The sequence below is a fragment of the Centropristis striata genome, chromosome 8 (genome assembly GCF_030273125.1).
Source record: "Centropristis striata isolate RG_2023a ecotype Rhode Island chromosome 8, C.striata_1.0, whole genome shotgun sequence".
Lineage (NCBI taxonomy): Eukaryota > Metazoa > Chordata > Actinopteri > Perciformes > Serranidae > Centropristis > Centropristis striata.
The window spans coordinates 2,565,053-2,592,211 of record NC_081524.1 but is presented as its reverse complement, the minus strand read 5'-3'; the positions used below and the strand labels follow the sequence as shown (position 1 = coordinate 2,592,211).

Genomic DNA, 27,159 nt, shown 5'->3' with positions numbered 1-27,159 from the left:
GTGACCGGCTAATGTGCGACCGGCTAGTGTGACCGGGCAATGCGACCGGCTAATGTGCGACCGGCTAATGCGAACGAGTAATGTGACCGGCTAATGTGGGACCGGCTACTGTGACTGGCTAATGTGCGACCGGCTAATGTGCGACCGGCTAGTGTGACTGGCTAATGTGTGACCGGCTAATGTGCGACCGGCTAGTGTGACTGGCTAATGTGTGACCGGCTAATGTACGACCGGCTAATGCGAATGAGTAATGTGACTGGCTAATGTGCGACCAGCTAATGTGACCTGCTAATGCGACTGGCTAATGTGCGACCGGCTAATGCGACCGGCTTTCTTAGATGTTTTTGTTCCGGGGTAATGCGCCAGCGCGGAGGGTGGAGCATGCGCACAATCGTTGTCTTGTCATATATGCCGGTGAATATCTTATTCCAATCGCATTATCTGGGTGTAAAATGAAATTTTCCACTTGGTGCCACCCTGTGTTAACAGCACAAAAGAAAATGTCTTTTTCTTTACTTTAATCACTTACATGTGGTTCAGCCTGATTTTCTCTGAAGCGCTCAAATTCCATGAAGTCAGAAACAGGTCTGTGTCATAACATGTTATTCAGAGCATCACAAGCTGTACCACCAAACTCAAATGGACGCTGTGTTGTAACACATGATTTAAATCTTGAAAAGAGTCCTGACTGAATTACAGTATAAGCAGCTGTCCCGCAGCATTAATCAGGTCTAGCAGCTCATAAAAAGGTTAATGAGCCACTGTTGCATAAATCAGTACGTTTACATGACACTTGAAAAAAAAAAAGAATTATTGCCTTAATCTGACTATAACTGGACAACTGAAGTGCTTGTTAACATGTTAGTCGAACTGATGTCGGAGTTCTCCAACTCCGATTAGGACACCCAGAATATACAATTTAGATGGAGGATACAAATTCTGGGACTGAGGAAGACGTTGAAAAAATTCATCCTAAGTGGAGTAGATTCAACAGTGTTACGGTCATGTCTGGTCTCCACTACAGTATGCATATGGGTAGCTAAGTAAACTAGAAGTTTCCTCTGGGGACCACGGGGGCTACTGCCGGTGTGTGTGTGTGTGTGTGTGTGTGTGTGTGTGTGTTTGTGAAGCATGTGTATCTGGAGCAGTGTGCGCACTTACGCGCGCATGTGTGTGTATCTGTAACTGTAATCACATAAACTTAGGTGTGTGTGTGTGTGTGTGTTTGAGAAACACGTGTATCCGGAGGAGTGTGCGCGTCTACGCGCGCATATGTGTGTAACTAAAATCTTTACCTGTCTGTCTGGTTCTCTCTTTCTGTGAGAGATGGATCAAAGGATCAAAGGCTTTACAGTCGACCAATCAGAGCAGAGCAATTAATGGAAATTAACAGCTGTAGAATGTTCCGGCACATGTGACAGCAGCCAGAGGTGGACAGACTGGAATTTCTGGCCTCGAACAGAAACATTTTTGGCAAAACCATAATACCTATCATTGATCCGACTTCACTTTGAGCGTCCTGAGTTCTTCCTGAACATCTACATATGTTTTTTGGTGAAGAAAAATGAAGAAATAGCTTTGTAAGAGCGATCTGAAAACCTATTGAATATGCTTTTTTTTACAGAAATCTTCCAGATTTTTTAATATGGGAGTCAATGGCGCTGTTGGTGCGTGTTGGTGGCGCATCTGTGCGTCCTACGCTCAAACTATAACTCTGACAGCTTTACCAGAGGATTGTGAGTGAGAAAACAAAATTTCCTACGTTTCTATGTATAAATTATTTCTGTAGAGTAGAATTTGCGGCCTGGAGCACAGTTTTCAATTTATTTTTTGACAGTTTTTTCTCTCCCTCCAAAAATGATCATGGTCATTGAACAGGGATTTATAAAAAACTATATGACCTATCGAAACGTGGATTAATACACCGATACACAAGACTTGTGTCTACTGTTTAAAGTTTAAATGGAGTCTCTAGGTGAAATTATGCTGGAGAAGTAGACGTTTGAAAATTTCCAATTATTGTTCTTTTTCGCTCATTTTTTTTCGGCCATCCCATTCACTTCAATGCAAAATTTTGGGCAGTTTTTTGCGACTTACGTCGCGAAAATCCGTATTCCGTAGAGAAAAGTAATAGCACACCGATCCCGATCAAACCGCACATTTTGATATATAATTTATCCTGCAACTCGAAGAGTAGTAGTGGGACGAAAATGTGTCCAGAAGGAGAAGAAGAAAAAATCCACAGTATAACAATAGTGCTTGGGCCTTCGGCTAGTGTTATATTATTGTCCCGTGGCCCTAACAAAATACTGTACAATAAACAATTTAGAATCTTTCAAATTCACCAGAATTTCAAGAAATCCTTTCAGTAAACAAATAAAATTTACAATCAGTACACATCAGACAAACCTTGAGATTTTAGGCTGGCGACACAAAAACATTGACTGGCAGATCCCAGAGAGTTGGAACTGAGGCAGAGCAAGTTGGAAAGATCCCTCTCCTGTGGTTGGTTCACAATAAGGATGCTCCTCAGACCTGTGTCATTTAGAGAGCTGATTCCAAACGTGTCAGACTGGTTGACAGGCAGCCCATCCAGATACCACTTCAAAGTGGGGGAAGGATTTCCCACAGTCCTGCAGGAACAGTTGAGCTGGGATGCAGCGTTGCTGCAGTTAGATGAGGGCAGGATTTGTGGAGCAACTGTGAAGCATTTAGAGAAAACAGATTTTAGGAGGTTAGAGTCAAGTGAAGTTGAATTCAATCAAGTTTTCAAAAATCAATGACAAAATATATTGATATAATTGTTGAAAAGCTGAGTGAAAACAATGATGATGCAAAGCAAATTGCTGTTACCTCCAATTGTCTCCAATTACCAAAGGAATTAATTGTTTGTCACCAATTCAAGTATTTATTTATACAGCAACCTATGACCTTTAACCTCAAAATGTGTGTGTGTGTGTGTGTTTGTGTGTGTGTGTGTGTGTGTGTGTGTGAAACATGTGTATCTGGAGGAGTGTGTGCGCTTACACGCGCATGTGTGCGTGCTTGTATCTGTAACTGTCATCACATCAAAGCATCAAAGGCTTTGTGGTCGACCAATCAGAGCAGAGCAATCAACAGAATTAACAGCTGTGGAATCTTCTGGCACAGTGACAGCAGCCAGAGGTGGACAGACTGGAATTTCTGGCCTCGAACAGAAAGCATTTTTGGCAAAACCATAATACCTATCATTGATCCGACTTCACTTTGAGTGTCCCGAGTTCTTCCTGAGCGTCTAAATGTGATTTTTTTAAAGAAAAATGAAAAAATAGCTTTGTTAGAGCGATCAAAAAAAAAACTGTTCCATCTTCCCTTTTTCTGAAATCTCCCTGCGTTTTTAATATGGGAGTCAATGAGGCTGTTGGTGCGTGTTGGTGGCGCATCTGTGCGTCCTACGCCCAAACTATAACTCTGACAGCTTTATCAGAGGATTGTGAGTGAGAAGACAAATTTTCCTACTTTCCTACTATAAAATGTCACGTTTCCTTTTAGAGAGGAGATTGATTAATAATATGTCTAAATGATTGGATCAATGAGCAGGTCATATTAAGAGCTTTATGACCAACTCAATAAAACAAATAAACTGGCTTCAGCAAGTAGTTTACTTGCATATGCGTGACTCTATGAAACTTTTAAATCATGTTGTACACTTACATTGAACATCTATTTGTATGAGGTTTGATCGTCCAGCTCCAATATCGTCTTCAGCTTTGCAGAAAAACCGTCTGTCTCCTTTAGATACTTTGATGTTGAGAACAGCTCCGGTCCCAATAAGAGTCTCCTGGCCTCCGTCAGCTCTGTACCAGGTGTAGTTCTTGACTGGTGGATTGGCAGAACTACTGCATGTCAGAATCACATTTCTGCCCTCTGGAACTGGACCAGAGGGACTGACTGACACTTTGGTGTCTTTGAGAGAATCTGAAAAATGATCAGCAAATAACTTGTATTATTTATAGGTGTTACCTGATGGTGTTACCTGATGGTGTTACCTTGACGTTACCTGATATTTGTATTGAAATAATGGCAGATATTGTCAATCAAATTAGAGAGCTGATGACATATTTTTGTAAAATGCATTCCACAGAAAATGTATTTTTCTCTTTTGTTCTTTCCACTTAGAGGAAGTGAACACAGTTCTGCCTGATGCCAACTGACTTGGTTTATCATGGAACAGCCCATTGAAGGCTACAGACAACTTTAACATTTGTGCTGCTAAAGTCTCAGTTTCAAGCTCTCTTACTGGAATTTCACTCTGATCAACATTACCGGTTGCCTGTTAATTCATTTGCTGATGGAAATGCACAAACATGAATGAAGAGGCGTGTAAACCATATGATGTTGGCAAAACAAAACCTGTTTAACTGTTGTCAGTGTGTCATATACTAATTCAATTTATGGACATGCTGCATAAGCGTCAATTTGAGGGAAATAATCTTCTTTATCCATTCCATTTAGTAGAGCTGTTGTCACTTTGCAGATTCATATTACTTGGAGAAATAAACATTAATGCAAGATCCTATAGTTTAACATTGCAGTTGGACAGGATGACCAGTTAACTAACAGCATTATAATACTGATTAAACATCATCGTGTCAGTAATGAACCGATATAGAAATCTAGAGGGGACAGTTCTACACAAGTCGGTTGTAATTCAGGTGCGTATTTGCATCGAGGTTCCACAAAGTAACAGATTTGTCTGGAGCTGCAACTAAAGATTATTTTCAATTGTCAATGAATCTTTCAATTGCTTTCACAATAACTGATAATTTCCCGGAGGCTGACTTTATGTCTTTTAATGAGCTGTTATTTTTCAATCAATCAACTCGTCTAATGAATCGTCTAATTGTTGTAGTCGTAATTGAAATAATTCAAGAAAACTAAAAGACAAGTGATCAACTGAACTGTAATGAATACATGTCATCAGATGACAGATGTACTTACATGAAATATCAGCTGTTAAACTTGTGCTAACAGCTGACTCCGTGCTGCCATCTGTTTTGTTGTAGGTGGCCTTACAGTAGATCTTCTTCCCATGATGGAGGTGAGAAGCAGTGAAGTTCAGAACAGAGAGCTTGACTTTAGTTTTGTCCTGATTCTCCTGCAGTTTCTCCTGAGCGTCCCCCAGGCCGGGGGTCCAGGTCAGAGCTGGAGGATGAGACAGACAGGGAGCTGGAGCAGAGCACGTCAAACCCACAGAGGTTCCCTCCTTCACCTTCAGTGTGGACGCAGTCAGAGTCGGTGTGGGAGGAGCAGCTGGTAGAAAGGTACATATCAACCAGTCACTAAAGAAACATTCATCCTCATTCAATCTTTAGACTATTTGGAAAAATGCAATAAATGCATAATAATATCAAAGCAGATCTAAAATGGAAATGCATGATGTGCGAGTAAATAGGCCTTAAAACCTACCTTTGACTGAAATATTTACGAAGGCAAAATTATATTTCAGGTCAATGCATTCCAGTCTAAAGTAATATATTTTGCTGTCAGCAGGTTGCATGTTGTTCAGGGTTGTGGTGCAGTCTTTTTTTGTCACCTTTCCTGTCAGTTTTCCCTTTATTGTAGACGTTAGTGGATATCCACTGTCAAACACAGTCTTGTCACCATCATACTGATTCCACATTACCCTACATGAACTATCTAAGCTTGATTTAAATTTGTCCTCTATATTAAAGGAGCAGGGGATGGTCACACAGGATCCACTCAGAACCTCTATAGTCTGCGGCACAAATGCCTGAAATCTTTGACACAGGGCACCTGAAACACAAGAGACAAATATTTGATAAAGAAAAAGTAAATAATACTTTACAATAATGAGGATTTTATTACTGTTTGGTTGCATTGTAGCTCACTGCATTCTTCATCTGCTGCAGCATGTATTATAGATACTGTTGTACTGTGGTGTGAATGCTTGACTAACATTGTGTAGGTTTGGTTTTAAATAGTTTTTATAGTCTTTGATCCAAATATGAATGAAGTTCAACGTACCGTGCAGCAGACAGACACTGAGAAGGAGAGTCAGGACTACAGCCATCTGTGTTTGTCAGGAGAGGCAGAAACTGTGGAGATGTCATTTTAAAGCAGGTTTTATTGAATGCAGGTTTAGATTGCAGATGGAGAAATGTTTCCTGGTTCTGTATTTCTTCAGAGTTTTAGTGTCTCATGAGGGCAGGGTGATGCAGCACATCCATTCATCATTTATTGAGGAAAAGAGGATTATTACTGCTTTTAAATCAATCACTTTAAAAACTGTAATTGAACAGATAACTGAATCAATACTCATTTTATTTATATTTTTCTTTTGCAAATGTTCCTTTTATGAAGCTTCGGTGATGCAGATATTCAACAGAAGGGTAACACTGGTTTAGTGTTTCTACTTGACTTGAATTGTTTGTCACACACTTCGTAACATTCAGTCTAACATCGCCACAACATGCTGCTTTTTTTTTTTAAACGTAGATTATTAATGATGAAATTAAAAACAGGAAGCTGTGTGCTAAAGATAAAAGTGTGTCTTTCATTAGTATTCATATTAGTATTCTTATTTCATAAGTATTTTCTATGTATTTACAAAGCTGTAATTCTTTGAGGCAGCTAAGACAATAACAACGTGCAAATGACAGTTTAACAGTTTAAATGTTCACAATTGTAATTTTTTTCTACGAAATGTCTCAAGTTATTCTCAAGTGACTTAATGATAATGTTACTAACATTTTAAATACATTTCAAATCAATTATGATGGTTTGTTATATAAAATGATAAAGACTTACATTTTCTGCAGGTCTTTGGAGCAGATAGATGAAAGATGAACAGAGAAGTGAAGCTCCGTCAGAGTTGTGCTGCTTTTTAAACCGTCTGCAACACTCAGAAATGAGGAAGTCACAAGTTGACATGGTGTAACAGTAAAATGACAGTCTCACATCAGTCTCACATCTTTTGTAATCACAGGCTTACTTTGTCCATCACATTTATTGTTTTTTGATTCAGTGTAGTGATGCACCAAACAATACTTTGGATTCTGACTGAATAGCTGGATGGGGAATCTGTAATAATGGGGCCATTTCTGGAAGTTTTGACCAGTTTAGGAATCAAGTAAGTACATAACTTTAAGAGCTAACTGTCATCGCTAAAGGAGTGCTATATGTTAATGAAGAAAAGAAGAGAAAAGAATAAGAGCATTTAAAAAAATTTTTTTTTTAAATATATGTTAGGTGACCATGACTTAACCGAGTTATTTTTGGAAGAGATAGGTCTTCAGCCTGCGGCGGAAGATGTGCAGGCTGTCTGAGGTCCTGATGTCGGTGGGGAGCTCGTTCCACCATTTGTGAGCCAAGACAGAGAAAAGTCTGGAAGTGGTTTTGAGGCGAGTTGACCCACGCAGGGTGGGAGTCGCCAACTGTTTGGCTGATGCAGAGCGTAGAGGACGGGCAGGGGTGTAGAGTTTGACAAGGTCCTGGATGTAAGTAGGACCTGAACCATTAGCAGCGGAGTATGCCAGAGCTAGAGTCTTGAAACGTATCAGCGCAGCCACCGGTAGCCAGTGGAGGGAGCGGAGGAGGGGTGTTGTGTGTGAAAATTTGGGAAGATTGAAGACCAATCGAGCAGCTGCATTCTGGATGAGTTGTAGAGGTCGGATGGCTTTGGCAGCCTTCTTGGAGTCTCTGGGTGGTGTCCTGGAAGAGGAACCACCTGGGGACTCTATAGTTCTTCTGGGAGACTTCAACGCTCACGTGGGTAACAATGATGGTACCTGGAGGAGGTGATTGGGAGGAACGGCCCGATCTGAACCAGAGTGGTGTTTTTTATTGGACTTCTGTGCTAGTCACGGATTGTCCATAACAAACACCATGTTCGAACATAGAGTTGCTTATAAGTGTACCTGGTACCAGAGCACTCTAGGCCAAAGATCGATGATCGAAAGATCTGCAGCCGCATGTTCTGGACACTCGGGTGAAGAGAGGAGCAGAGCTGTCAGCTGATCACCACCTGGTGGTGAGTTGGATCAGGTGGCGGGGGAGGCTGCTGGACAGACCTGGCAAACCCAAATGTGTAGTGAGGCCCTTGTCTGCAGTGTCTTCAACTCACACCAGTGGAAGAGTTTCTCCGGGTGAGGTTGGGGACATGGAGTCCGAATGGGCCATGTTCAAAGCCTCAAGTGTTGACACACGGCTGGTAGGAGCTGTGGCCTGAAGATTGTCGGTGACTTTCGTGGCGGCAACCCAAGAACCCGCTAGTGGACACCACCAGTGAGGGAGGCCGTCAGGCTGAAGAAGGAGGCCTTTCGGTCTTGGCTGGCCAGGGGGGTCTCCGGAAGCAGCGGGCAGGTAGATTCAGGAGGAACAATGTGGCTTCCGTCCTGGTCGTGGAACAATGGACCAGCTCTTTACCCTTGCAAGACTTCTGGAGGGGTCATGGGAGTTTGCTCATCCAGTCTACATGTGTTTTGTGGACTTGGAGAAGGCCTACAACTGTGTCCCTCGGGGAGTCTTGTTGGGGTACAGCGGGAATATGGGGCACCGGGCTCGTTGCTACGAGCTATCCGGTCCCTATATAACCAAAGTGAGAGCAGTGTCCCCATACTCGGCACAACGCCAAACACCTTCCCAGTGGGTGTTGGCCTCCGCCAGGGTTGCCCCTTGTCTCCGATTCTGTTTGTGGTTTTCATGGACAGGATCTCAAGGCGCAGCCGGGGGGAGGAAGGGATTCGGTTTGGTGACCTAAGAATTGCATCTCTGCTTTTTCCATCTACGTTCCAACCCTCACCTATGGTCATGAGCTTTGTGTAGTGACAGAGAGAACAAGATCACGATTACAAGCGGCTGAAATGAGCTTCCTCTGTAGGGTGGCTGGGCTCAGCCTCAGAGATAGGGGGAGGAGCTCAGACATCCGGAGGGAGCTCGGAGTAGAGCCGCTGCTCCTTCTCCTCTAAAGGAGCCAGCTGAGGTGGTTTGGGCATCTGGTAAGGATGCCACCCGGGCGCCTCCCGTTAGAGGAGTTCCAGGCACGTCTAACTGGTAGGAGGCCCCGGGGAAGACCCAGAACACGGTGGAGGGATTATATCTCTCTCCTGGCCTGGGAACGCCTCGGGGTCCCCCAAAAGGAGCTGGACGTTGTGGCTGGGGAGAGGGACGCCTGGAATGCCCTGCTTAGCCTGCTGCCCCCGCGACCCGGCCCCGGATAAGGGACGAGAATGTACCATTTATGAAAAACAATTTTTAAACACTACCTAATGTGTCCTGATTTACACAGTTACTGGAAAAACAATATTATTGTCAAGCTTAATACTCAAATCTTACAAATTTAACTGGAATGTTGCTATTTTGAATCTGCAGACTGACCTTAAATTTAGATTGAGAAGATGACAATATAAACCCAATTAACTTAATTAAAAGAATGTAAAGTTGATCCATGAAAACTCATTTTAGCACAGGACTTAATTATTACCATGGTGACATACAGGAGGCTGACACAGTAACATGCACACATACATTTTGTAATGATGCAAGTCTGGACGACATCACTAATCCGAGTCCTGACTCCATCAAATTCAAAGTCAAGCAATGTGTCACAGACCAGCTTGGCATCTCTTACACTGTATTTTTCTTTTCACTTTTTATTTCAAACGTATGAGAAAATATGTATATACCTATACCATATATACCTTTATGCTTCTCTCTCTTGTCACAGACTCAGAGAAAGTGAGGACAAACGTTTGGCTTCATCAACATTTTTGATCAGGCACCCTGGGTCACGAATATAACAGGAAATATAATACTTCATGATATTAATCTGTAGTTCCTGTTAACATAAGAAAAAGGTCAAAGCACATTTCAAACGGATGTGTGACAAGAAACACCAGAGCCGTTGAGGTACACCAGAAAATGTTATTTAAAGGATCACATCACACCAAAGCCTGTCAACAATAGCTTAGCAAACATCATTTCAAATTACTCACTGAGTTCAGTGTTAGATGTTGAAGCTGTTGTGCTACATACAGTCATGGAAAAAAATTATATCTCATTATTTCGACTTTTCTATCTCATAATAATGACTTCTTATCTCATAATTATGACTTTTTTAACTCATCATTTTGACTTTTTATCTCATTATGACTTTAACTCATAATTTAGATTTTTTAAATCTCAATTATGACTTTTGATTTCATAATTATGACTTTGTCTCAAAATCTTTACTTTTTATCAAAATATTTTGACTTTTTATCTAATTATTTCGACTTTTTTATCTCATAATAATGACTTTTTATCTCATAATTTCGACTCCGAACCATCATTCTGGCGGGACAGACTAGAGTCTGGTGGGCCGCCAGAGTCTAGGTAATTAATTGGAAACCCTGGACTTTCATGTCTCCTCATTCAAAATATATCTTTTGTTCTAAATAAAAACATGTACTACTCTTGATCAGCAGAGCTTTAATACCAGCAAAAGTGTAAAAAACAAAGAACGACCAAACAGCATAATTAATACCTCTCTGATTAAGTTTAAACACAAGTTCAGCATTAGACGTTCATAGAGTATTTATAGAACTCTGATTCTAAAAAAGTTGGGACGCTGTGTGAAACATAAAAGAAAACAGATTACATCAAAATCAGAATTATATGAACTGTTTGAACATAAAATATGTTTTATTTGTACAGTTTTCAATTGAATATATGTTACAAAGGATTAGCATTATCACATTCTGTAGAGAACAGATTTATAAGCACACCATTAAGTGGCAATTGAAGACATTGCAGGAAAGATCAGTGTCAAAGCACTTTGCCTCAATATAAAACATCTCAGTAAGCCTGCAGTAAAGTCATCTGATAATTATGGAGATCATCATCAGTGGAAGTTGACATTGTTATCTTGGAGTTTGGGCGATGACATCATACTCTGCAGATTCGTCTCTACGATCCAATGAAATGTAAACTCTCTCCTGTTCTGTTGGCTTCACCTTCTTTCTGGCTTTCCTTTGTGGGGAAAAAAAGAAAAGGCCATTTATAAATTACATCCAGTGTATTATTTCTATAAACAGCACAGCTTTAATAACAAAAAGTATAATCCAGTGTTGTAACATACCAAAGGAAGGCCATGCAGACTGTCAACAAGACGTTGACACTGAGAGACACACCAGCAACAGCCAAGAGAAGGACTCGATAGGGAACTGTTGTAAAAAAAAATAGCATAATACTCAATATATCAGATCTCTGTTCACGTGTCACATTCATGCAACAGTGGCTCATTAACCTTTTTATGAGCTGCTAATCCTGATTAATGCTGCGGGACAGCTGCTTATACTGTAATTCAGTCAGGACTCTTTTCAAGGTTTAAATCATGTGTTACAACACAACGTCCATTTGAGTTTGGTGGTGCAGCTTGTGATGCTCTGAACAACATGTGATGACACAGACCTGTTTCTGACTTCTGACTGAGAAAATCAGGCTGAACAACATGTAAGTGATTAACCCTCTGGAGTCCATCTATTCATTGAAAATACACGTTTTATTTACAGTAATAACTTTATTTATATATGATATGTAGACAAGCTGAGAAAGCCAGTTAAAGTTCAATCATAGGAGCTTTCACAGTGTGACATTTATGTTTCTAGACCATTTTAAAAAAAAGAATTTTCTTTCTACAATGAAAACTATTACTATTTTTGATTTACATGCAAATAGACTGTTTTGTAGTTTTATTATTTATTATTTTTCTGCTGTTTTTGTGTGTATAAATGGTAAAAAAAAAAAAAAAAAAAAGGTACATTTCAATAGACACCTGTGTTTTGGGTTCCTGGCAGCTTTATACTTTAATTAAAATAAACTGAAAAATCTGACTGATAGCCAAGTTTGTGTGGAGAAAAAGGAGCCATGCATGTGATGTAAGGACAGACTGAAAGATGCTAAAGAGAGACAGAAATTAATGCAGAGGAAGTTGACAAATTCGACCAAAATCTCCTGGACTTCAGAGGGTTAAAGTAAAGAAAGACGTTGTAATCTGTGCTGTTAACAGGGTGGCACCAAGTGGAAAATGAATGACTTAATCTTAATCATATAACTATTTGTTATGTTTATTAACTTACTGAAACAAAATGCTCTAAAGAACAAAAGTTTTGAACCATGATACTTACACTGAACATATATATGACTGATGTGGGATCGTCCAGCTCCAACGTCGTTTTCAGCCTTGCAGAAAAACTGATGCTTGTCTTTAGATACTTTGATGTTTAGAACAGCTCCGGTCCCAATAAGAGTCTCCTGGCCTCCGTCAGCTCTGTACCAGGTGTAACTCTTGACTGGTGGATTGGCAGAACTTCTGCATGTCAGAGTCACATTTATGCTCTCTGGAACTGGACAAGAGTGACTGACTGACATTGTGGTGTCTTTGGGGGAATCTGAAAAATGTAAAATTAATAATTTAAAATATTTTTGTTGGTGTAATGTTATCTGACATTTTAATTTTTTTCTTTTTTTCATTTGTTAAATGAGCGGATTTCACCAACACCAACTCCTCAACGTAAAGCTCTGCACAGGACACATGGAGAGAGAGAGAGAGAGAGAGAACACAGTTTTCCCTTTTTGCAAACTGATTTTGTTTATAGAGTAACAGCTCATTGAAGGCAACAGACAACTTTACTATTTGTAAATGGTAAATGGACCTGCACTTATATAGCGCCACTCAAGACCACTCAAAGCGCTTTACAATACAGACTGCGCTCATTCACCCTTTCACACACACATTCATACTGGTGGCAGAGGCTGCCCTAAAGGGTGCCACCTGCCACCATTGGGAATTCATTCACACACCGATGAACACAGCACATCGGGAGCAATTTGGGGTTAAGTATCTTGCTCAAGGATACTTCGACATGTAGATGCGATGGTCAGGGATCGAACCACCAACCCTTCGGTTGGGGGCCAACCAACTCTCCCAACTGAGCCACAGCCGCCCTGTTGTGCTGCTAAAGCATTTTTTTTTTTATCCCTCTGGATAAACTCTGGATCACTGGAGTTTCACAGTGTTTGACATCAACAGCTAGCTTTCTTGCTTTTTCTGCACTTATTGGGAATTTTTTAAACCAATTAATTTGCAAATTGAAATGTACAAGCATGATTTTGGAAGTATGGGGTCCCGGGCTCGTTGCTACGAGCTATCGGGTCCCTATATAACCAAAGTGAGAGCAGTGTCCGCATACTCGGCACAACGTCAAACACGTTCCCGGTGGGTGTTGGCCTCCGCCAGGGTTGCCCCTTGTCTCCGATTCTGTTCGTGGTCTTCATGGACAGGATCTCAAGGCGCAGCCGGGGGGAGGAAGGGATCCGGTTTGGTGACCTCAGAATTGCATCTCTGCTTTTTGCAGATGATGTGGTTCTTTTGGCTTCATCAAGCCGAGACCTCCAGCACTCACTGGGGCGGTTTGCAGCCGAGTGTGTAGCGGTTGGGATGAGAGTCAGCACCTCCAAGTCTGAGGCCATGGTTCTCTGCCGGAAAACAGTGGACTGCCCCCTCTGGGTGGGGAGAGAGGTACTGACTCAAGCGAAGGAGTTCAAGTATCTCGGGGTCTTGTTCACGAGTGAGGGTAGAACGGAACGTGAGATGGACAGGCGGTTTGGTGCGGCGTCAGCAGTGATGCGGGCGTTGTACCGGACCGTTGTGGTGAAGAAGGAGCTGAGCCTGAAGGCAAAGCTCTCGATTTACCGGTCCAAAACTCAGTTCCAACCCTCACCTATGGTCATGAGCTTTGGGTAGTGACCGAAAGAATGAGATCGCGGGTACAAGCGGCCGAAATGAGCTTCCTCCGTAGGGTGGCTGGGCTCAGCCTTAGAGATAGGGTGAGGAGCTCAGACATCCGGAGGGAGCTCGGAGTAGAGCCGCTGCTCCTTCGCGTCGAAAGGAGCCAGTTGAGGTGGTTTGGGCATCTGGTAAGGATGCCACCCGGGCGCCTCCCGTTAGAGGTGTTCCGGGCACGTCCAACTGGTAGGAGGCCCCGGGGAAGACCCAGAACACGGTGGAGGGATTATATCTCTCGCCTGGCCTGGGAACGCCTCGGGGTCCCCCAGGAGGAGCTGGACGTTGTGGCTGGGGAGAGGGGCGCCTGGAATGCCCTGCTTAGCCTGCTGCCCCCGCGACCCGGCCGGATAAGCGGACGAGAATGGATGGATGGATGGATGATTTTGGAAGTGTGGAAACCATTTGATGTTGGACAGAAACAGAATTAAAATAAGTTTAAATTCATAGATAACTTGTAAGTGGAGTTGGTGAGTAATACAGAAATTAATTAATTCATTATCCTTATCCGCACTCGGGTCGTGGGGGCCTGGAGACAATCCCAGCTGTCATTGGGCGAGAGGCGAGGTTCAAACTGGACAGGTCGCCAGACTATCACAGGGCTGACACATAGAGACAATCACACTCTCATTCACACATACGGGCAATTTAGAGTCACCAATTAAACCTAGGTGCATGTCAGAGACCGATGGGTCATCAGGAGGAAGTGAGTGCCCTGAGTTCTTCCTGAACGTCTACATATGTTTTTTTTTCAGAAAAATTAAAAAATAGCTTTGTTAGAGTGATCTAAAAAAACTGTTCCATCTCCCTTTTTCAGAAATCTTCCTGCATTTTTAATATGGGAGCCAATGAGGCTGTTGGTGCGTGTTGGTGACGCATCTGTGCGTCCTACGCCCAAACTATAACTCTGACAGCTTTACCACAGGATTGTGAGTGAGAAGACTAATTTTCCTACGTTTCTATGTATAAATTATTTCTGTAGAGTGGAATTTGCGGCCTGGAGCGCAGTTTTCAAATTTATTTTTTGACAATTTCTTCTCTCCCTCTACACTCTGGCGATGATGTCACACACTGTGACACGAACATTCCGTGCAATACACACCCATTATTATCTCAGAATTTCTCCAAAAATGATCATGGGCATTGAACAGGGATTGATAAAAAACTATATGACCTATCGAAACGTGGATTAATACAACGATACACAAGACTTGTGTCTACTGTTTAAAGTTTAAATGGAGTCTCTAGGTGAAATTATGCTGGAGAAGTAGACGTTTAAAAATCTCCAATTATTGTTTTTTTTTCGCTCATTTTTTTTCGGCCGTCCCATTCATTTCAATGCAAAATTTTGGGCAGTTTTTCTGTAGAGAAAAGTAATAGCACACTGATCCCGATCAAACCGCACGTTTTGATATATAATTTGTCCTGCAACTATTCAAGTTGTAGGACTAGTAGCGGGACGAAATTGCGTCCGGAAGAGGAATAAGAAAAAACAGTAGTGCAGCACTGGTCCCTACAGCTATTGCTGTATGGGACCAGTGCTCGGTGCGATTGCCCCGAAGCCCTAATCAAGAGAAGGTGAGAAAAGTGAGTTTTTCAAAGAGATTTAAAAGAAGCCACTGAGCTCACCTGCCTGAGATCGCCGGGCAGGGAGTTCCACAGCTGTGGAGCACGGATAGGGAAGGCCCGGTCACCTTTTGTAATGAGACGGGACCTCGGGACCATAAGCAAAGCTGTGCAGCGTTCAGGCTCGTAGGGTAAAAGCATCTCATTGATATAGGCAGGAGCCTGACGATTCAGAACTTTAAAAACAAGTAATAAATCTTAAAATCAATTCTAAAACTCACAGGCAGCCAATGGAGGGCAGCAAGGGTTGGAGAGATATGGTCACTTCTCTTTTTTCAAGTTAAAAGCCTGGCAGCAGTATTCTGTATTTGTTGTAGCCTACGGATGTTTCCTTTGCTAATCCTAAGTACAGGGCATTACAGTAATCTAATCTTGACGAAATAAAAGCATGGACAACCTTCTCCAGGTCGGTGGAAGAGAGGAAAGAATGAATTCTCGTTAGCTGTCTCAGCTGCCCAAAACAGGATTGCACTACCTTGGTTACCTGTGAGTCAAATGACAGCTCTGAGTCAAAAATGACACCAAGATTGCGTGCCTCTTTCTGGATGCTAAAGGTAGAGGGGAGACTGTTGGGGATGTTGGTGCTGCAGCTAGATAGGGAGAAAATGATAATCTCTGTTTTTGAATCGTTTAATTGGAGAAAGTTTTTGGACATCCATGCTTTTATATCAGTCAGGCATGAGAGAATGTGGGAAACATCTAAAGAACCAGGTTTCAACGGTATATATAACTGGGTGTCATCTGCATATAAATGAAAATTAATGAGCATTTCAGAGAAAATGCAAAGTTGACAACTGTCCACACCAGGAGAGCGTCCTCCAGGTAGGAATTAAACCAGGACAGAGCCAAGTCAGAGATGCCCATTTTAGAGGGAGTAGAGAGGAGGATGATGGTTAACTGTGTCAAAAGCATGCTAAGCGGAGATTTAGTTTTATTCACTTCTTATGTTGCATCACTATGTAATTCAGGGATGACATTCATGTTGCTTAGCATAATGCCCATAATCATTTGATATGAGATACTTACATGCAATATAGTAAATCAGCTAATTGGGTTCATGTTAATGTACTTTTAGTGCAGCATACTGTGTAATGTGCTATCTCACTATTAGCATGCTAACGAATACATACTACCTACGGGCACTGCAGTAGTTGAAATAATTCAAGAAAAAGAAAGACAAGATCAACTGAATTATAATTGCCTTAATGAATACATGTCATCAGATGTACTTACATGAAATATCAGCTGTTAAACTTGTGCTAACAGCTGACTCAGTGCTGCCATCTGTTTTGTTGTAGGTGGCCTTACAGTAGATCTTCTTCCCATGATGGAGGTGAGAAGCAGTGAAGGTCAGAACAGAGAGCTTGACTTTAGTTTTGTCCTGATTCTCCTGCAGTTTCTCCTGAGCGTCCCCCAGGCCGGGGGTCCAGGTCAGAGCTGGAGGATGAGACAGACAGGGAGCTGGAGCAGAGCACGTCAAACCCACAGAGGTTCCCTCCTTCACCTTCAGTGTGGACGCAGTCAGAGTCGGTGTGGGAGGAGCAGCTGGTAGAAAGGTACATATCAACCAGTCACTAAAGAAACATTCATCCTCATTCAATCTTTACACTATTTGGACAAATGCAATAAATGCAGAATATAATTGAAGCAGGTCTACAATTGAAAATAATTATGCGTGAGGAAATATGTCTAAAAACCTACCTTTGACTTTAATATCTAATTTGTTGTCCTTAAAGCTGTATCTCAGGACATCGTTGCATTCCAGTCTAAAGTAATATGTTTTGCTGTCAGCAGGTTTCATGTTGTACAGGGTTGTGGTGCAGTCTTTTTTTGTCACGTTTCCTGTCAGTTCTCCATTTATTGTAGACGTTAGTGGATTTCCACTGTCAAACAACACAGTTATGTCACCACCATACTGCTTCCACAATATCCTACATGATCTATCTAAGCTTGATTTAACTGGGTCCGGTAGTTCAAAGGAGCAGGGGATGGTCGCACAGGATCCACTCAGAACCTCTATAGTCTGCGGCACAAATGACCGAAAATCTTGACACAGGGCACCTGAAACACAAGAGACAAATATTTGATGAAGAAAAAGTGAATAATACTTTTCAATAGTGAGGATTTTCTTACTGTTTGGTTGTATTGGAAAAAATCTTTGCTCTATTTTTTAAAATTATTTTGTAGATGTGAAGATTAAAAATAACAGATTTTTCACTCATCAAACTAAAATTGTAATATAAAGTCAGCAGAACACTTTGTAGCTCGCTGCATTCTTCATCTGCTGCAGCATGTATTATAGATACTGTTGTACTGTGGTGTGAATGCTTGACTAACATTGTGTAGGTTTGGTTTTAAATAGTTTTTATAGTCTTTGATCCAAATATGAATGAAGTTCAACGTACCGTGCAGCAGACAGACACTGAGAAGGAGAGTCAGGACTACAGCCATCTGTGTTTGTCAGGAGAGGCAGAAACTGTGGAGATGTCATTTTAAAGCAGGTTTTATTGAATGCAGGTTTAGATTGCAGATGGAGAAATGTTTCCTGGTTCTGTATTTCTTCAGAGTTTTAGTGTCTCATGAGGGCAGGGTGATGCAGCACATCCATTCATCATTTATTGAGGAAAAGAGGATTATTACTGCTTTTAAATCAATCACTTTAAAAACTGTAATTGAACAGATAACTGAATCAATACTCTATATTTTTCTTTTGCAAATGTTCCTTTTATGAAGTGTTGGTGATGCAGATATTCAACAGAAGGGTAACACTGGTTTAGTGTTTCTACTTGACTTGAATTGTTTGTCACACACTTCGTAACATTCAGTCTATCATTGCCACAACATGCTGCTTTTTTTTTTTTTTAAACGTAGATTATTAAATGATGAAAATTAAAAACAGGAAGCTGTGTGCTGAAGATAAAAGTGTGTCTTTCATTAGTATTCATATTAGTATTCTTATTTCATAAGTATTTTCTATGTATTTACAAAGCTGTAATTCTTTGAGGCAGCTAAGACAATAACAACGTGCAAATGACAGTTTAACAGTTTAAATGTTCACAATTGTAATTTTTTTTCTACAAAATGTCTCAAGTTATTCTCAAGTGACTTAATGATAATGTTACTAACATTTTAAATTTCAAATCAATTATGATGGTTTATTATACAAAAATGATAAAGACTTACATTTTCTGCAGGTCTTTGGAGCAGATAGATGAAAGATGAACAGAGAAGTGAAGCTCCGTCAGAGTTGTGCTGCTTTTTAAACCGTCTGCAACACTCAGAAATGAGGAAGTCACAAGTTGACATGGTGTAACAGTAAAATGACAGTCTCACATCAGTCTCACATCTTTTGTAATCACAGGCTTACTTTGTCCATCACATTTATTGTTTTTTGATTCAGTGTAGTGATGCAACAAACAATACTTTAGATTCTGACTGAATATCTGGATGGGGAATCTGTAATAATGGGGCCATTTCTGGAAGTTTTGATCAGTTTTCTGCTGCATTAAAAGTTTTGAACTGGATTTTTATTTCCAGTTCATTTTGACAGACAGAAATCGGAAAATGTATACCTAACGTATATGTTTATTACAAAATTAAGAGGAAATGTTAAAGTTAAAGTAAAACATTTTTGTGGGTGTAATGTAATCTGACATTATAAATGAAATAACGACAGATTGTCGTCTTTTTTTCTCATGCCTTTTTGTAAAATACATTCAAGGGGAAATTGTTTTTTTTCATTTGTTTAGTGAGCGGATTTCACCAACTCCTCTATAATTACTCAGCCTAACGTAAAGCTCTGCACAGGACACATGGAGAGAGAGAGAGAGAGAGAGAGAGAGAGAGAGAGAGAGAGAGAGAACACAGTTCTCCCTTTTTGCAAACTAACTTTGTTTATAGAGTGACAGCTCATTGAAGGCTACAGACAACTTTACTATTTGTGCTGCTAAAGCCTTTTTTTTATCCCTCTCACTGGAGTTTCACAGTGTTTGACATCAACAGCTAGCTTTCTTGCTGTTTCTGCACTTATTTTGAAATTTTTGAAGCCTCTTACAATTCATTTTTACATTACATTACATGTCATTTAGCAGACGCTTTTGTCCAAAGCAACTTACAATAAGTGCATTCAACCTGATGGTACTAGACATAGACCATAGGAATCAAGTAAGTACATAACTTTAAGAGCTAACTGTCATCGCTAAAGGAGTGCTATATGTTAAAGAAGAAAAGAAGAGAAAAGAATAAGAGCATTTAAAAAAATTTTTTTTTTAAATATATATGTTAGGTGACCATGACTTAACCGAGGTATTGTTGGAAGAGATAGGTCTTCAGCCTGCGGCGGAAGATGTCCAGGCTGTCTGAGGTCCTGATGTCGGTGGGGAGCTCCTTCCACCATTTGGGAGCCAAGACAGAGAAAAGTCTGGTAGTGGTTTTGAGGCGAGTTGACCCACGCAGGGTGGGAGTCGCCAACTGTTTGGCTGATGCAGAGCGGAGAGGACGGGCAGGGGTGTAGAGTTTGACAAGGTCCTGGATGTAAGTAGGACCTGAACCATTAGCAGCAGAGTACGCCAGACCTAGAGTCTTGAAACGTATCCGCGCAGCCACTGGTAGCCAGTGGAGGGAGCGGAGGAGGGGTGTTGTGTGTGAAAATTTGGGAAGATTGAAGACCAGTCGAGCAGCTGCATTCTGGATGAGTTGCAGAGGTCGGATGGCTTTGGCAGCCTTCTTGGAGTCTCTGGGTGGTGTCCTGGAAGAGGAACCACCTGGGGACTCTATAGTTCTTCTGGGAGACTTCAACGCTCACGTGGGTAACAATGATGGTACCTGGAGGAGGTGATTGGGAGGAACAGCCCGATCTGAACCAGAGTGGTGTTTTTTATTGGACTTCTGTGCTAGTCACGGATTGTCCATAACGAACACCATGTTCGTACATAGAGTTGCTTATAAGTGTACCTGGTACCAGAGCACTCTAGGCCAAAGATCGATGATCGAAAGATCTGCAGCCGCATGTTCTGGACACTCGGGTGAAGAGAGGAGCAGAGCTGTCAACCGATCACCACCTGGTGGTGAGTTGGATCAGGTGGCGGGGGAGGCTGCTGGACAGACCTGGCAAACCCAAATGTGTAGTGAGGCCCCTGTTTGCAGTGTCTTCAACTCACACTAGTGGAAGAGTTTCTCTGGGTGAGGTTGGGGACATGGAGTCCGAATGGGCCATGTTGAAAGCCTCAAGTGTTGATGCGGCTGGTAGGAGCTGTGGCCTGAAGATCTTCGGTGCCTGTCGTGGCGGCAACCCAAGAACCCGCTAGTCGACACCACAGGTGAGGGAGGCCGTCAGGCTGAAGAAGGAGGCCTTTCGGTCTTGGCTGGCCAGGGGGGTCTCCGGAAGCAGCAGACAGGTAGATTCAGGAGGAACAATGCGGCTTCCGTACTGGTCGTGGAACAATGGACCAGCTCTTTACCCTTGTGAGACTTCTGGAGGGGCCATGGGAGTTTGCTCATCCAGTCTACATGTATTTTGTGGACTTGGAGAAGGCCTATGACCGTGTCCCTCGGGGAGTCTTGTGGGGGGTACTGCGGGAGTATGGGGCACCAGGCTCGTTGCTACGAGCTATCCGGTCCCTATATAACCAAAGTGAGAGCTGTGTCCCCATACTCGGCACAACGTCAAACACCTTCCCAGTGGGTGTTGGCCTCCGCCAGGGTTGCCCCTTGTCTCCGATTCTGTTTGTGGTTTTCATGGACAGGATCTCAAGGCGCAGCCAAGGGGAGGAAGGGATCCGGTTTGGTGACCTAAGAATTGCATCTCTGCTTTTTCCATCTACGTTCCAACCTTCACCTATGGTCATGAGCTTTGTGTAGTGACAGAGAGAACAAGATCACGATTACAAGCGGCTGAAATGAGTTTCCTCTGTAGGGTGGCTGGGTTCAGCCTTAGAGATAGGGTGAGGAGCTCAGACATCCGGAGGGAGCTCGGAGTAGAGTCGCTGCTCTTTCTCCTCTAAAGGAGCCAGCTGAGGTGGTTTGGGCATCTGGTAAGGATCCTCCTGGGCGCCTCCTGTTAGAGGAGTTCCAGGTCCAACTGGTAGGAGGCCCCGGGGAAGACCCAGAACACAGTGGAGGGATTATATCTCTCTCCTGGCCTGGGAACGCCTCGGGGTCCCCCAGGAGGAGCTGGACGTTGTGGCTGGGGAGAGGGACGCCTGGAATGCCCTGCTTAGCCTGCTGCCCCCGCGACCCGGCCCCGGATAAGGGACGAGAATGGATGGATGGATGGATACAAAGATGTAATTCGTTTTATGGAACAAATACATTTAACAGTAAAAATGTTAAAAGTTTCAAAGTTTTTAATAAAATTTTGTTTTCTTTCTTACTTCCTTCAAAAAAAAAAGTTTGTCCGTCTAAAATCAAGTGACTTAATGTTATATGATATTTCAAATTTTAATGCTTTCATATATGTCATTTAAAAAGTTATGTTGACATGAAATGATGAGGCTTGGTGATTTTTCAAACAGCCTGCAAGACCTGAACATGAGGAAGCCACTCAAGGTCACATGCATGTGATGTATAAAATGTACTTTTTATGAAAAACTATTTTTAAACAGTACCCAGTGTGTCCTGATTTACACAGTTACTGGAAAAAACAATATTATTGTCAAGCTTAATACTCAAATCTTACAAATTTAACTGGAATGTTGCTATTTTGAATCTGCAGACTGACCTTAAATTTAGATTGAGAAGATGACAATATAAACCCAATTAACTTAATTAAAAGAATGTAAAGTTGATCCATGAAAACTCATTTTAGCACAGGACTTAATTATTACCATGGTGACATACAGGAGGCTGACACAGTAACATGCACACATACATTTTGTAATGATGCAAGTCTGGACGACATCACTAATCCGAGTCCTGACTCCACCAAATTCAAAGTCAAGCAATGTGTCACAGACCAGCTTGGCATCTCTTACACTGTATTTTTCTTTTCACTTTTTATTTCAAACGTATGAGAAAATATGTATATACCTATACCATATATACCTTTATGCTTCTCTCTCTTGTCACAGACTCAGAGAAAGTGAGGACAAACGTTTGGCTTCATCAACATTTTCGATCAGGCACCCTGGGTCACGAATATAACAGGAAATATAATACTTCATGATATTAATCTGTAGTTCCTGTTAACATAAGAAAAAGGTGAAAGCACATTTCAAACGGATGTGTGACAAGAAACACCAGAGCCGTTGAGGTACACCAGAAAATGTTATTTAAAGGATCACATCACACCAAAGCCTGTCAACAATAGCTTAGCAAACATCATTTCAAATTACTCACTGAGTTCAGTGTTAGATGTTGAAGCTGTTGTGCTACATACAGTCATGGAAAAAAATTATATCTCATTATTTCGACTTTTCTATCTCATAATAATGACTTCTTATCTCATAATTATGACTTTTTTAACTCATCATTTTGACTTTTTATCTCATTATGACTTTAACTCATAATTTAGATTTTTTAAATCTCAATTATGACTTTTTATTTCATAATTATGACTTTTTGTCTCAAAATCTTTACTTTTTATCTCCTTATTTCGACTTTTTTTTATCTCATAATAATGACCTTTTTGCCTCATAATTTCGACACCGAACCATCATTCTGGCGGGACAGACTAGAGTCTGGTGGGCCGCCAGAGTCGAGGTAATTAACTGGAAACCCTGGACTTTCATGTCTCCTCATTCAAAATATATCTTTTGTTCTAAATAAAAACACGTACTACTCTTGATCAGCAGAGCTTTAATACCAGCAAAAGTGTAAAAAACAAGAGACAACCAAACAGCATAATTAATACCTCTCTGATTAAGTTGAAACACAAGATCAGCATTAGACGTTCAAAGAGAGTATTTATAGAACCCTGATTCTGAAAAAGTTAAAAAGAGGCGCTGTGTAAAACATAACAGAAAACAATTACATCAAAATCAGAATTCATATTGTATATGAACAGATAAACAAAAGTGAGCACTTTGCCTCAATATAAACATCTCAGTAAGCCTTCAGTAAAGTCATCTGATAATTATCGAGATCATCATCAGTGGAAGTTGACATTGTTATCTTGGAGTTTGGGCGATGACATCATACTCTGCAGATTCGTCTCTACGATCCAATGAAATGTAAACTCTCTCCTGTTCTGTTGGCTTCACCTTCTTTCTGGCTTTCCTTTGTGGGGAAAAAAAGAAAAGGCCATTTATAAATTACATCCAGTGTATTATTTCTACAAACAGCACAGCTTTAATAACAAAAAGTATATTTCAGTGTTGTAACATACCAAAGGAAGGCCATGCAGACTGTCAACAAGACGTTGACACTGAGAGACACACCAGCAACAGCCAAGAGAAGGACTCGATAGGGAACTGTTGTAAAAAAAATAGCATAATACTCAATATATCAGATCTCTGTTCACGTGTCACATTCATGCAACAGTGGCTCATTAACCTTTTTATGAGCTGCTAATCCTGATTAATGCTGCGGGACAGCTGCTTATACTGTAATTCAGTCAGGACTCTTTTCAAGGTTTAAATCATGTGTTACAACACAACGTCCATTTGAGTTTGGTGGTGCAGCTTGTGATGCTCCGAACAACATGTGATGACACAGACCTGTTTCTGACTTCTGACTGAGAAAATCAGGCTGAACAACATGTAAGTGATTAACCCTCTGGAGTCCATCTATTCATTGAAAATACACGTTTTATTTACAGTAATAACTTTATTTATATATGATATGTAGACAAGCTGAGAAAGCCAGTTAAAGTTCAATCATAGGAGCTTTCACAGTGTGACATTTATGTTTCTAGACCATTTTAAAAAAAAGAATTTTCTTTCTACAATGAAAACTATTACTATTTTTGATTTACATGCAAATAGACTGTTTTGTAGTTTTATTATTTATTATTTTTCTGCTGTTTTTGTGTGTATAAATGGTAAAAAAAAAAAAAAAAAAAAAAGGTACATTTCAATAGACACCTGTGTTTTGGGTTCCTGGCAGCTTTATACTTTAATTAAAATAAACTGAAAAATCTGACTGATAGCCAAGTTTGTGTGGAGAAAAAGGAGCCATACATGTGATGTAAGGACAGACTGAAAGATGCTAAAGAGAGACAGAAATTAATGCAGAGGAAGTTGACAAATTCGACCAAAATCTCCTGGATTTCAGAGGGTTAACGTAAAGAAAGACGTTGTAATCTGTGCTGTTAACAGGGTGGCACCAAGTGGAAAATGAATGACTTAATCTTAATCATATAACTATTTGTTATGTTTATTAACTTAAAGAACAAAAGTGCTCTAAAGAACAAAAGTTTTGAACCATGATACTTACACTGAACATATATATGACTGATGTGGGATCGTCCAGCTCCAACGTCGTTTTCAGCCTTGCAGAAAAACTGATGCTCGTCTTTAGATACTTTGATGTTTAGAACAGCTCCGGTCCCAATAAGAGTCTCCTGGCCTCCGTCAGCTCTGTACCAGGTGTAGCTCTTGACTGGTGGATTGGCAGAACTTCTGCATGTCAGAGTCACATTTATGCTCTCTGGAACAGGACAAGAGTGACTGACTGACATTGTGGTGTCTTTGGGGGAATCTGAAAAATGTAAAATTAATAATTTAAAATATTTTTGTTGGTGTAATGTTATCTGACATTTTAATTTTTTTCTTTTTTTCATTTGTTAAATGAGCGGATTTCACCAACACCAACTCCTCAACGTAAAGCTCTGCACAGGACACATGGAGAGAGAGAGAGAGAGAGAACACAGTTTTCCCTTTTTGCAAACTGATTTTGTTTATAGAGTAACAGCTCATTGAAGGCAACAGACAACTTTACTATTTGTAAATGGTAAATGGACCTGCACTTATATAGCGCCACTCAAGACCACTCAAAGCGCTTTACAATACAGACTGCGCTCATTCACCCTTTCACACACACATTCATACTGGTGGCAGAGGCTGCCCTAAACGGTGCCACCTGCCACCATTGGGAATTCATTCACACACCGATGAACACAGCACATCGGGAGCAATTTGGGGTTAAGTATCTTGCTCAAGGATACTTCGACATGTAGATGCGATGGTCAGGGATCGAACCACCAACCCTTCGGTTGGGGGCCAACCAACTCTCCCAACTGAGCCACAGCCGCCCTGTTGTGCTGCTAAAGCATTTTTTTTTTATCCCTCTGGATAAACTCTGGATCACTGGAGTTTCACAGTGTTTGACATCAACAGCTAGCTTTCTTGCTTTTTCTGCACTTATTGGGAATTTTTGAAACCAATTAATTTGCAAATTGAAATGTACAAGCATGATTTTGGAAGTATGGGGTCCCGGGCTCGTTGCTACGAGCTATCCGGTCCCTATATAACCAAAGTGAGAGCAGTGTCCGCATACTCGGCACAACGTCAAACACGTTCCCGGTAGGTGTTGGCCTCCGCCAGGGTTGCCCCTTGTCTCCGATTCTGTTCGTGGTCTTCATGGACAGGATCTCAAGGCGCAGCCGGGGGGAGGAAGGGATCCGGTTTGGTGACCTCAGAATTGCATCTCTGCTTTTTGCAGATGATGTGGTTCTTTTTGCTTCATCAAGCCGAGACCTCCAGCACTCACTGGGGCGGTTTGCAGCCGAGTGTGAAGCGGTTGGGATGAGAGTCAGCACCTCCAAGTCTGAGGCCATGGTTCTCTGCCGGAAAACAGTGGACTGCCCCCTCTGGGTGGGGAGAGAGGTACTGACTCAAGCGAAGGAGTTCAAGTATCTCTCGGTCTTGTTCACGAGTGAGGGTAGAACGGAACGTGAGATGGACAGGCGGTTTGGTGCGGCGTCAGCAGTGATGCGGGCGTTGTACCGGACCGTTGTGGTGAAGAAGGAGCTGAGCCTGAAGGCAAAGCTCTCGATTTACCGGTCCAAAACTCAGTTCCAACCCTCACCTATGGTCATGAGCTTTGGGTAGTGACCGAAAGAATGAGATCGCAGATACAAGCGGCTGAAATGAGCTTCCTCCGTAGGGTGGCTGGGCTCAGCCTTAGAGATAGGGTGAGGAGCTCAGCCATCCGGAGGGAGCTCGGAGTAGAGCCGCTGCTCCTTCGCGTCGAAAGGAGCCAGTTGAGGTGGTTTGGGCATCTGGTAAGGATCCTCCCGGGCCCCTCCCGTTAGAGGTGTTCCGGGCACGTCCAACTGGTAGGAGGCCCCGGGGAAGACCCAGAACACGGTGGAGGGATTATATCTCTCGCCTGGCCTGGGAACGCCTCGCGGTCCCCCAGGAGGAGCTGGACGTTGTGGCTGGGGAGAGGGGCGCCTGGAATGCCCTGCTTAGCCTGCTGCCCCCGCGACCCGGCCGGATAAGCGGACGAGAATGGATGGATGGATGGATGATTTTGGAAGTGTGGAAACCATTTGATGTTGGACAGAAACAGAATTAAAATAAGTTTAAATTCATAGATAACTTGTAAGTGGAGTTGGTGAGTAATACAGAAATTAATTAATTCATTATCCTTATCCGCACTCGGGTCGTGGGGGCCTGGAGACAATCCCAGCTGTCATTGGGCGAGAGGCGAGGTTCAAACTGGACAGGTCGCCAGACTATCACAGGGCTGACACATAGAGACAATCACGCTCTCATTCACACATACGGGCAATTTAGAGTCACCAATTAAACCTAGGTGCATGTCAG

General features: G+C 41.9%; 1 protein-coding gene across 1 annotated transcript in view; it reads right to left on the bottom strand.

The window, feature by feature from the left end:
- Positions 1-2,389: 2,389 nt before the first annotated feature.
- LOC131976149 (B-cell receptor CD22-like) overlaps positions 2,390-27,159 on the bottom strand; it is a 38,875-nt gene continuing 14,105 nt past the window's right edge. The window contains exons 6-9 of the mRNA XM_059339072.1: positions 24,824-25,087; positions 12,168-12,431; positions 3,694-3,957; positions 2,390-2,700 (exon numbers count right to left, since the gene is read on the bottom strand). Coding sequence (XP_059195055.1) covers positions 2,390-2,700; positions 3,694-3,957; positions 12,168-12,431; positions 24,824-25,087 — 1,103 coding nt within the window. The remainder of the gene's footprint in view (positions 2,701-3,693; positions 3,958-12,167; positions 12,432-24,823; positions 25,088-27,159) is intronic.